This window comes from Stylophora pistillata, chromosome 4 (assembly GCF_964205215.1).
Source record: "Stylophora pistillata chromosome 4, jaStyPist1.2, whole genome shotgun sequence".
NCBI classification, from domain to species: Eukaryota; Metazoa; Cnidaria; class Anthozoa; order Scleractinia; family Pocilloporidae; genus Stylophora; species Stylophora pistillata.
Window position 1 is genome coordinate 3,218,357 of NC_142522.1, and position 12,701 is coordinate 3,231,057.

A 12,701-nucleotide genomic window follows, 5' to 3' on the forward strand; every position below is an offset into this window, starting at 1 on the left:
CTTCAAAATAGTTAGAGGACAAGGAATTTTTATAATTTAGAATAATTAATTTGTCTTTGGTATTATGAGTACCAACTATTGCAGCTTCATCCCCCTTGTTATGTCATCAGTAAGAATAGTTTTTGCGATTTAAGGCGCAAATAGACGAGAAATCCACTTTTGCCAAATTGTTCTCCCACACAGAACCTCACTTCAGACGCAGAATTGACTTTCAGTGTTCAAGACCAACGGTTTAGCAAAAAGAGAACCGTAACCTTCAAAAGAAAGAAAGCAATGTTGATAATGCTAGAAATCGTATTGCATAAGGAAGATTGAATTTATTCCGACACTGTCTGTATGATACTAGGTTTACAGTGATAAAGTAACACGGGCTAGATCGTAATATGGTGGTTTTAATTTCGTTCATTTAGCCTCGTCAAACCTGATCACAGTGAGCGAGGGCAAAGGGCTCTTAGGTACATGCATAGAGCTAGAGGTCTCAAAATACTTTGGCATAAATTTCTCACCCAGTCTGGAAGGTACTTACTTCCTGGAATTATTTTTAAGTTCCGGAAAGGATATTGTAGACCCGGAAAGTCTGCAGGGAGTAATTCCAAAGGGATAATCAATTGCTATTATCATCTGTAAGTTTTTACTTTTGGTATACTATTAGTATCAATAATTATTTTTTATGGAATCTTTATGCGCATAAAATTAGTGTATAGAATACGCGGCTTACAAGGCCTTAGCAAGGCTTTATTTTTAGTATAAATTGTATGCATCATCATAATTACTGGGAGAGTCGTCTGATTGCAGTTAGAGCGGCCAATGAGGAAGAGATTGATACTCTCCACTTTTCAGGCATTACCAAATTTTTACAAATATTAATCACAAGCCATTGCAATTTTATTGTTAAGGATTTTAAAGTTCTGTTCGCACGATACCTTGCCACCTATGTCATGGCATAGTGACAAAAAGTGGAACCTCACACACCAGCTGAATCCTCTCTTTTACTGTAACATCACAGACGATGCCATTTCATTTAGGGAACCTTGATATAGACAACTGCACAAATATCATCTTTTGCAGCAGACATTCAGGAGGTTAAGCTCTCTAGAGGGTTCTACCTCTACAAGCTGCTAAAACAACAAAACAAAAACACACAGTAGTCTCTATTTCGCTCGCAAATATAGCGTGTCTATTCCCTCCTTTTGCACGTGGTTGAACAAATATCCGAGCACTTTTCGTGCCGAATGTAAGCAGTTCTTGACAACACTTTGCAAGATAGCGGTATTTCATCAGTTAGGTTCTAAAGTCAATATTAAAGTTTAACAGCCGGTACGATTCACTCGTTGGGTCATAGGGGTGAACTTCGGATAAAGGCGATCTGAGTTCGAGTTGTTTTTGTGATTTGTTTTTGCTTTGTTTTGTTCCTATTTTGTTTTGTTTTGTTTTTTCTTTGAAGATTATGACATCCTTTGGCACCAAACGTCTCTGCGCTTGTTGTTATTATCATATTTCATGTCCACCGGCCAATTTACAGTATGTAATTCTCATCAGACAATTTTTCCCAGAGTCAACATTATCAGACAGTACGATTTCATTTCCATGGCAGCTAGCATTCGATACGCTGTACTTTGTAAAAGCGATCGAGTATCTTTGATAAAAGAAGAATGGTAGCCGATATTTTGCTCTGCATCCCTGAATTTTAACTCTTAGCCACATGATCTTTAGAATTTGAAGTGTGTACCTTTTTTGAATGACCATTAAGGCTCCTACTTAATTCGAAAGTTACCCTGAAATATTGATCTAATTACTGCACGTATGGTGTGATACTATTTGTGAATCTCACTTCCATTCCTGGTCTCTAAGGGAGTGGCTAATTAAATCGAAGGGCAACAGCCAATTACGGCCGTTTTATAGATGATTAATAGTCATTAATTAAGTTCATGTATCATTCAGCGTAAACTCTCTTCATAACTTACTACGAGACAGGTTCAGTTGGGAGATTCTGTACAAAGATAAGAATCATGGAGATGAATAAAAGCTCAGAAACGGTGTTTTCCGACGAAAAAGATGTCAAATCTTCCACAAGTAATATTTCTATAGCTAGAATTGTGTCAATCGTCATCTTGGCTGTCGGTTTAATCTTTCTTCTCGCAGGGATTGTGCTCATTGTGCTTGCAATGAGCAATGATAAGAAAGACACAGGGCAGCGAGATCAAAACAGATGCGAGTTTTCAAGGGAAGCTAAACGAGTTGGCCTGGGTGAGTTTCTTAATCGTGTGAAGGCAACGTATCATAAACTTCATCCTTATGATGTACACCTAGAACCAGACGTAACAACAGAGAAAATCAAAGCAGAGTACTTTGCTTACGATCCAACGCCATCTGTGATCAAAAAGCGGACGGATACTGCCTTGGCTTTGCTTAAAGAAATCAACGATAAAAAGATCAACGAGAACACGTTGAAACCCCGCGAGAGGAAGGCACTTGCTCAAGTGAAGCATTATCTACAGCATATATTCGGTCAGCCATTTGATGCGAATTACTACAATGGAGACTGGATGATGGGACCGAATTCGTTTTGCTGGCAGGAAATCTGCTATCATGGATATGCAGTTCATAATGGCCTGGGTCTGTACCACAAGCCTTACAGTGTAGCTGACGTGGAGCTGATCGAAAAGAAACTGAAAACTCACAAAGCTGGCATTTTGCAATACGTCGCCAATATGAAGATGGGAGTTCGCAAAGGAATGGTTAGAAGCGTAGAGGAGTGCGTAGCTGGAATTAATACAATCAAAAGACGGTATTTGAATGTTTCCCTATACAACGCAACAGGTAAATAAAGTGAATGTTATGTAACAATTGATTACCCATATCTATGTTAAACCGTCCTAAGGACATGAGCTAGACCGTCTGTAATGCAATCTTGAATTCAGAACTGCTGAAGGTTTGTTCAAGGGTCAGAATTTAACAGACTTCACCGCCACGACCGTTTGTTATACTGATTCGGCTGAACAACTGGCACACAAAGTTTCATGGAATGCTCATCGAAGTGATATACAAGTTGTTTTCAAGGTCCGTGTATATTTAAAATTTTGCGTGCGCTTCAAATATAAACACTCTAAAACTGTTTCCAAGATTGTCAGGAATGGATTGCATTTGAGATCCAATATTTCAACAATACGTATTGGCTTCTAGGTTTCAAGTCGCGTGACAATCCTTTAAACAAAGATACCGCCTTAAAGAAATAAATAGATAAATGGATGAATAAACAGGAAAACATACTTTTGACATATTGTTAGAGATCATGATCGACCAACAACGTTTTATGGTCCATGAAAAGTGTAGGTCCCTGCGAAGAAGACTTTAAGGCTTCGGTGAATATTTAAATTTGAACTTTGAAGTGGCTGTAATATTAATTTAGATGCTGAACCTCCATATATCTAGTGTAGAATTTTCGAGCTCTTTCAGATGAGCCGATTATCTCAGGAATTTAGTAAACTTAGTATATGGCTGAGCTCTGAGGCGGCTCGTCCCTATACTCCCAACCACAAAGAAAATGAACTTTTAGAGCAATAATGTTTTGTTTTTCCTTGAATGTTGTGGGCTTAAAATGACACTGATCATCTGCAGTACTTTCATTATACAGGTGTGCTAAAAGCGTGGTTCGTCCGACCCCTGATGGATCCTGATTATTACAGTAACATCACAGAAAAGACTGATAAGAAATGGAAGGCGGCGCACGATGGAAAGAATGTCAAAGAAACTATCAAAGAATATCTGGTGACTTATTTAGGGGAACCACTTGAACAAATGTTAAGGTACAGTATAAAAATCATACTTAAAGATCGCAATATGGGGTTTATCTTTATGAAGTCAGAGGTAAAATTTTGTTGAAATGACTTCCTTTTTTAAAAAAAACCTTCACGAATATGTTTTTTTTTGCTAAAGCTGTTCGTACCCAACCATTGTACTTGTGTTCTTTGGCTGAGATCAAATTTTCACAACTTGTGGCACGGGATGTTCATCATGTTCATTAGGCACCGTTAATCGGAAAATTTTCCGGCTGAATTTTGATGGCCTGAGCAACTGACTTCTTTATTTGGGCGTGAAGGATCAGAAATTATTCGTTACTTTACTTTAGCATACCCCACAAAGGGGGAATAATGCTCTCAGAGCGCGCTGATTGGCTAGTTCGGAAGTGATAAGCAAGTATTATTTAGCCGAGAAGACAAAACCTCACATCGAGAGTTTAAATTCCGACCATTTTTCGGTATATTGCCGTAGATAAAGTTTTTTTTTCTTTATGGTACATATTAAAACAGTTATTCACCTCAATGTCGGTGAAAATGATACTTTGATGACCTCGCCGCTCGGTAAATATCAATTTCAATATATATCCTCTTCTCCTACTTTTGCATTCAGAGATTATCTGAGGAACTCATCGTTGGGCTGATATGCGCTGTTTAACTTCCGTTACCCGCCACAGCTAGAGACTAGAGGCCTTACTTCTAAATATGGTTTTCGAGTGAGAGCTTTTTGGACGGGTCCTTAACAGTCATCAAAGAAAACTGAAATAACGTTCAAATAGCACTAAAATAGTTGATTATGGCGTGATTATGTGATCTTTTAGCCGGTAGGAACGAATCGTATTGCATTTGCTGCAAGTGGGACTATGGTTGGATCTTAAAACTTTAGTCGCCTTCTCTAACACCTTCCATTATGACAAAGCAGGGTAGGATTCACGAAATAATATATCCCAACCGAGCGATCTTGAGATGTCTTTTATTTAATTCATGAACCTTTTTGATCCCAGAATTTAATTTTAAATTATCATACATAATTTGACATTTTTTATGCCTACTCTTCAAAAGTCATTTCTAATGATATCGACTGATATAACTCCCTTTACCCGCAAAACCTATGATATCGCTAGCCATTTGTTTAGTCGCCTAATAATCAGGATCACATAAGAAACACAAATGTAAAGCAATCATAATGATTAAAATTTAGATACGTCGAGGAAGAACACATTCGTCATTGTGTTCCAAGTAACGTGTCTAGTGGATTAGCTGGTCTTCCACTCAAGTATATTTGGTTCGATGGCAAAGAGAACACGCTCCAGCCCACAGACCCATATCTGCCCACTGGTGAACCGCTGAATGGATCGTTGGCGTATTCCAATATCATGTCCTATTTCACAACAAATAACATGACAGCAATGGACGTTCACGAGCTTGGTAAAAAGCAACTTGATATTCTCTATCCCATGGTAAGGTTATTTCCAGTTTTTGGCATTTTGTGATTTAAAGCAAGGCACGACTGTTATTGATATCATTTCTTTCATTATATCTCGTCTTGTGTCCCACAAATAATGTTTTTTTAAATCAAAGCAGGGGAAACAAAACATCCATACTTTCTTTCTGCCTTTTTCTCATCATCCTTTCGTCATTTCTGCAGAAGACAGTTCCTGGTACAATCTCCTATTCTTTTCTTCTTTTGACTCATTCATAGGTTGTCGATGTTGCAAAACTTGTTACTGGGATCAATGATACCAACAGTGCCATATCGGAATTCAGAGAGATCCTAACTTCATCTGATAGTTATTTCAATGCGGATCCATTCCCCCAAAACGAGTCGGACAAAGAGGCACACAAGAAATGCAGTGACATTGAAGGAGCTAAGAAACATTGTCCTACGAGGTGGGCTGCTCTTGAGCTCTGGATGGCTGAATCAAGAAAGGTATTTCGTTTTATGAAGAATTTATAACTTTGCTAAATTACTCTATCTTCTGTTGGCCCCGATAAGGAACTCCCCCTTCTAGAAGACTTTTTTTTGAAAGTGTGAATTTAGACCTTTTATGAATCCTGTAGGAGAGATGCTTTTCCATGGACCGGCGAGTATTATGATCTACCGTGACATTCCCGTCAAACCGACTTCCCCTCAAAACAGGCTTGCGTCGTTTTCTTCAGAAATTCTTCTTAGAGGATATTTTTCAGCCAAAAACATCCATGTCTTGATATATCCTAAAAGAGAAAAAAGCACGAAAGTCAATAAAGCAGTAGAGTCACCCGCACAGAGTGCATGGGAACACAGAATACAATTGTTGGAGTGGTTTGATTTTAAACTTGCCCTCGGTCAAACGTAACGGTGATCTGAGTGACAATGTCCAAGTTGCAGGATCTGTTTCTTGTGAGAGGATTTATATTTACCAACGGTCATCTCTTTACAGCAAAAACAGAATTTCGTTTCTAAGAAAATCGTTTTGATCTGTTTCCTGAGGTGAATTCAGTTAGAACTACTGAACAGCAAACTGCTTCCGATTATGTCGGTGTAGGTGATGAGTTTGCTCGCCCCAAAGACTATTCCTCTCTTCCACTACACTGGAGATTATGCTACTACACCGAGCTGCCCGGTTGACATGCAGCCCAATCTGAATCCTTCCAGTGGAGCTCAAAGCTATCGTAGTGCGGGTCCAAACTGCACAAAAAGCGCCATATACAGACTTCCATTTTTTTTGGAAAATCTGGGTCCCAGGTTTTCTGAATGGAGCGTTAACGCTCATGAAGCGAGGCCAGGACATCATACACAGGTTTACACCTTTACTAGCTTTTGGTATATTGAAAATACGTTATTTAGTTTTTTTTAATTGCTTTGTGAGTCGATAACTGTCTACTTAACTCGATATAACAACTTAGGCTTCATCCACAGGTTCAGGGTAACGCAGAACACTTCCGTGACATTTGCGGTGGTGTTATTGGTTGGCTTGATAGTGTCACGTACTACACAGCGTTTACAGAGGGATGGGCGTTGTACGCTGAAAACCCGCTTATAGCACAAGATACAGACGCTTATAAAACCGAACCTATGCAGAAGTTTGGAATGCTGAAGTGGCAGGTAGGGATTAATTACCGTAGGGCGATTCAAAATACAAACAACAAGTAAAAATACTCGCGATACTACAAAACAAAACGTTTAATAAGAGATTTATTATGGAACATGCCAAATTGTTATTTCAGTGCGGGCTGAATTTCACGGATACTTATTTACGGAGAGTGCGTGACAGAAAGATGCGAAGCGGAACGGAATTCTTTGTTGTGTTGCTGTTTCTATTTTCTTCAAGAAGTGATAAAATTTCATTGTCGTCGAACTGCTTTTCTTTGTTCGATTTATCTAAGAAACTTGGATCCATAGTTATCAGCCATTCCGACTCTTCGTCGTCAGAAAAATAAGTCAAATTTTTGAATGTTGTCCTTCAGTAACATTTTGTAAAACAATAAGAACAATAATGCGGCCTTGAATTACTGTAAAATATTGTAAGATGTGTATGATGCACGATCCTCGCAGTAGATAGCGCTATTTATGCAATAGCGAAAATCAGACCTGAAAAAAATCAGGCCTGTACGGGACTCGAACCACTGACCTCTGCGATACTAGTGCAGCGCTCTACCAATTGAGCTAACAAGCCAACTGGGAGCAGGCCGTTAGTTGATTCGTAATAAACCCGTGAAAGTGATAAATGAGATACAATGAATATATGAAGTTCATACATTTTGAACTGCGGTATTAGATACGTATGATGCACGATCCTCGCAGTAGATAGCGCTATTTATGCAATAGCAATTGCATAAATAGCGCTATCTACTGCGAGGATCGTGCATCATACGTATCTAATACCGCAGTTCAAAATGTATGAACTTCATTTATTCATTGTATCTCATTGTAAGATGTAGTAGAAGTTCGAGCTTTCGCCGCTTAACGGCATCACCAACCGTCACAACCGAGTTCAGACGCTTTTAATGAATGATTACACTTTCTTGTAACTTGTAGGTTTGGCGAGCAATACGGCTGATCGTAGACACAGGTTTGCATTACGTGGGATTTTCAAGGAACAAGGCATTGGAATACTTTAGTAAATATGCGTGGGACGATACAGACCTTGCTCAAAAAGAGGTAAAAAAAATGGAAGGAAGGAGACAATAGCTGGCGAAAGCTTTTAATTCTCGGGCCCTTGCAGGTCCTTGGGTCGCGTTTCAGGACAAGATATACATTTAACTATCATCGCACCTTTTTGGAATCAGCAATCAGTATAAAATAGCTCTAGACAATTAACAGTCAGAGATATCTGACAACAACACGGGAGAGGAGGGGACCAACACTGCTACGGAACAACTGCTAAGCCAGAGGGAGCGCGAATTCTCAGAGTCACTTCATACCACGGATATTGAGATACGCACGGTCGGTGCGGACCATTCTGCTCTTAGTAAAGACTTGCTTTACTGTTTCATCAATGTTCAGTATCGGTTGGCTACTCTTTAATATCCACAAGACTGGTCTCCAAACATATTTCTATTGGACTTGTCGTCATAATTCAACGCATTTTATCAACTTATCTGTTCTTTATGATCTCTTACTTTGTGTTAATCGCTCTGTTGGTGACTTCAACAGGTTACTCGGTACCAGAGCAACCCAGGACAAGCGACTGCGTATATGATTGGTCAATTGGAGATTGAAAAAGCCAGAAAGTATTCCAAAGATAATTTGGGTGATAAATTCAATCTGCCTGATTTCCATTACCAGGTTAGTACCTCTTATACATTCCCTCTAAGGGATCACAGCCACAAAAAAATTAGCTTCATACCAAATAAAGGCGGGAAAACTTGATGTTGCTGTGTGACGATAATAAAATAATATACGCATCCGATTATCACACGTTGGTTTGCTATACGGAAACAAGTTCATGATTTTCTGTAGCTTAGAAATCATAGGTTAGAAAATAAGCTGATGTAAACGCTAGATAGGTGGGGATTTCCTGCGGAGTTTACCATGTAGAGACATCCTTGTTGCTTCATTGAAATAGCCAATCGCAATTGAGCAAGGTGTGATACAAGGACTAAGCTCCATCTTGGACTACCTATGCGTCAAATGGAAAAAAAAGGAAATCAGGAAAAGTTATGTGTAACAAAAATGGCGATAATACCTGTGAAAAATTGTAGCCAGACATACGTAAACTTTTTTCTCAGGTTCTCGCCCAAGGTTCCTCTCCGCTGGCCTACTTATCAGATCACATTAAAAAATATGTAGCGTGCGTCAAAGGCAAGGCGAAGGAGGGCTGTGACGTCATACTGAGACCGCTGAAGAAAAGTAATGGAAAGAAGACAGCAGAGGCGTCCCGTTGGCAAAAGATACCGAAACCTATTGTACATTATATATGAGGTGGACTTCTTATCAGTGATTGCCAGTGAGGTCAAACCTAATTCGGAACTTAACGAGATAAATTAAAAACGTGTGATCGAACAGTTTTCAAATAAATAACATGTAGATGTAACTTGTTAGCCCTTCGTCGGAGCGACGACGAAGGGCTAACGCTCGAAACGTCAGCTTTTGTAATCGTTACGGTAGCCAATTTACCATTTCAACTTTGTTGATATATCCAAATTATTTCGTTACTCCCACCGACGCAGCCCCAAACAGTTTCTTTCGAAACTATCAGCCTTTATTCACTACTAGAAAAGTGGCGAGTAGTTTCGCCAATATAACGGGAATTAATTCCAATTACAGCATTATAACACTTTTCTAGCGTTCTAGTTTACACCTTCAATGTTTTGGAGTCACGTTGTAACTAGTTAACAGGGCGCGACGAAAGTGCTGTCCGATAGCCCGGGGCTAGTGAAATGACTTGTCGCGCTAGCGTTTTCGTATCGCAGCATGACGGCATATGGCATTTCGAGGACTGGTATGGACTGGACTAGACTGGACTGGACTGGACTAGTAAAACGCGGACTAGTAAAGCGCGGACAAGTAAAGCGCGTACTAGTAAAAGGCGGACTAGTAAAACGTGGACTAGTAAAACGTGGACTAGTAAAACGCTGACTAGTAAAACGCGGACTTAACAACAACAACAACAAAAAAAACAATTTCATACAGAGACGATCACAAGACCTGATGGCAAGCCAATTCAGTGAGTGACATTCCCTGTTTGACTTTTAAGCTACAAATGGGTTTGACATGCGCCAGATACAAACGATTTTATAAGTTTAGGCTAACAAAGAAAGAATTTTATTCAGCAGCAGTTTAAAATCTTAAAATACACTTTCGTCGTAAATTTCACGGCAGAAACGCAGGAATTCTATGAATAAAAGTCGCATTAAATCTCCTTGTGTCTAGGTAAAAAGAGTCTCATTGACTTCAGCTTTTCGGTGGAAGAAAAACCGATCTACACATGCCATTACAGAAAACAAACAAGCAGACTGACAACTCCAAAACACGTATTTGCATTCACTTACAATTTGACTTTCCGTGACATTTTAAAACGGAACAGAGGTAAATCTTCGAAGATTAATCGTTGTTGGAAATAAAAAATACTTTCCGTAAGATCTCTGTTTTTCTCTTTACGAGAAAATCGTCGCATGATCAGTTAACTGGTGTGTGTTTGTCATACCAGTACTGCTGTTTCTTCAAGAGCGTATGCTTCTTTACTCTTCAATTGACAAGTGTCACATCGTGACAGTTACTTTTCAAAAAAATATTTGAAAATTTGTTCGTAAACCTTTTAAATACCTTTACAAATAAAAATGTTTCGGCGAAAGCTTTCTCTTTAATTTGAATAACATTTGTTTTCTTCATAACTCACTCGCTATCAAATTGTTAAGTTCAAGGAGGATTTTTCCGTAATTAAACTCGTAATTGTAGCCCTAAATCATTCGGATGCTTCAAATCAAGAGAAATTTCCTGTCTTGCTTCCTTCCTCCTCTCACCCACACGCTCATTGTCCTCTTGCCTATTTATTGATTTAATTAGTGGGATCTTGATTGAATAAGTAGTAAGACATCGAGATACTTGAATCATTTTTGAGGCACTGTTTTTGTTTAAAAGCGAGAAGACAAGTTATTATCTTCAATCACTCAATGAGTCAATCAATCAATCGTTTATTCAACCCTATTGCAGTAACAACTGAATTGCAGGGGGCGGTCGCGACATACATTTTGAAATTTGACAGTTACAAAATCATTAAATCTTTGCATTTGCCAGTAGAGGCCTAATACGATTGTGAGCCTGAGCGTAAATTATAACCGTGGCAATAAACCAGCGGAACCCGAAAGAGACTACTAAGCGTTCCTGACAGATGACAGGAATTGGCAAAATTCCCGCACGCTTGTTGCCGCCTATCGCTAAGAAGTTCAAGGTCAGCAAGATGTACTGCGTCGCTATAAGAAAGATCAGGGAAGACAATATAAAGAGCTTTCCTCTGGACTTGTTCTAAAAGGTCACTTAAGTAGGCTGGAAGTGCCGCCCATACAGGGGACGCATATTCGAGCACAGAGCGAATCGTGCTGCAATATGCAGATACTAATTGGGAAGGTGAAATTCCACTTTTCTTAAGAATCCTCAACCCATAAAGGCGTTTGGAAGCTAGCTTTATCGTATATGTACTCAAAATGTGCGCTCATGAAAGGTCATCAGAAACTATGGCCTCCAGCAGTTTTTACTGGGATACCCTTTCGATTAGGGCCCCCCCCCCCCATTAGTAGAGGGTTGGAACAAGTTGATTTATACTGGAGAAGGTCAACAACCATCTCTTTACACTTCTTAGGGTTTAGTTTCATATAGCGCTCTAGGGAGTGCTTATTTACATTAGATGCGATGATGGGCAGATAACTATTAGAGTTCCTGGGAATACGTTCCAAGATCGTAAGGTCATCAACGTACTTAAGACGAGTACGTATACCATTCACTGGCCAGCCTACTCAAAAGTATCGCGAAGAGAAGGAGAGCCAAGCGCGTACCTTGTGGGATGTCACCATGAGGCGAGATGGCCGAGAACAGTTGACCATTAATCCTAACACGTTGTAGCCGGCCAACCAAAATTGCGCCAACCCAACGGACAATGGCTTCATGAACACACCAAGCACCTCCAACTCATGCAGCAAAGCCCTGTGGTCGACGAGATCAAACCTCTTACTAAAAACAGTAAACAGGATGCCGGCGTACATGCCCTCCCTGTCGAGTGATTCGAGGATGACGTGCATGAAGTACACCAGAGCGTGAGTAGTAGATTTACGAGCAAAGGCAAATTACTTATCGTCAAGCTGATCTTGAACTTGGGAGATCTTAGCGAGCTGTAAAGTTAGGGAAATAGGGCGCTAATCCTCCTCAACCACCTTGGGAGGGCTGCATTTAGGAACAGGGCACACAACTGACTACTTTAGTTGAGACGGGATAAACCCTTGAATAATCGAGAAATTATAAATGTCACAGACAACCGGAGCCAGCTCGATAGCGAATTCAGACCATACCCTGTTGGGGGTAGGGTCAGGGCCGGGTGACTTATTAGCCTTAACCCGCCTAAAGGTGTGATATGCTGTATGTTCATCAATTAAGAACTCAGGAGGGACATCGTAAACCATGCCAGGACTAGGAGGGTCCAAGGGAGAGGTCCAGAGTGAGGTTGCCGAGGAACAACATGATTGAAACGCTCGGCGAGCAGAACCTCATTTGACATCCGTTTGTCTAACATTTGTAGATGCCAAGGGGAGGAACTCCCCCTTTGCCACTAAATTTATTGATTTCGCTCCACCAACGTTTAACATTCGAATATCTTAAGGCAGCTACTTTGCAGGTGTAAAAAGTCTTCTCGGCGATAGAACAATTAATCTGCACAGCATTCCTATAAGCTTTGTAAACCTCAGAATCCTTACTGTTGGTATGGAGAGCCT

The 12,701-nt window shown here is 39.9% G+C and overlaps 1 protein-coding gene across 1 annotated transcript; it reads left to right on the forward strand.

Moving 5' to 3' along the window:
• Positions 1 to 77: 77 nt before the first annotated feature.
• On the forward strand, positions 78 to 10,586 carry LOC111321673 (uncharacterized). The gene is made up of 9 exons (XM_022924619.2): positions 78 to 2,820; positions 3,635 to 3,806; positions 4,999 to 5,257; positions 5,500 to 5,727; positions 6,323 to 6,577; positions 6,697 to 6,882; positions 7,816 to 7,938; positions 8,434 to 8,565; positions 9,009 to 10,586. Exons 1-9 carry the CDS (start codon positions 2,010 to 2,012, stop codon positions 9,198 to 9,200), a joined length of 2,358 nt encoding a protein of 785 aa, XP_022780354.1. The 5' UTR covers positions 78 to 2,009; the 3' UTR covers positions 9,201 to 10,586.
• The last annotated feature ends 2,115 nt before the right edge of the window (positions 10,587 to 12,701 follow it).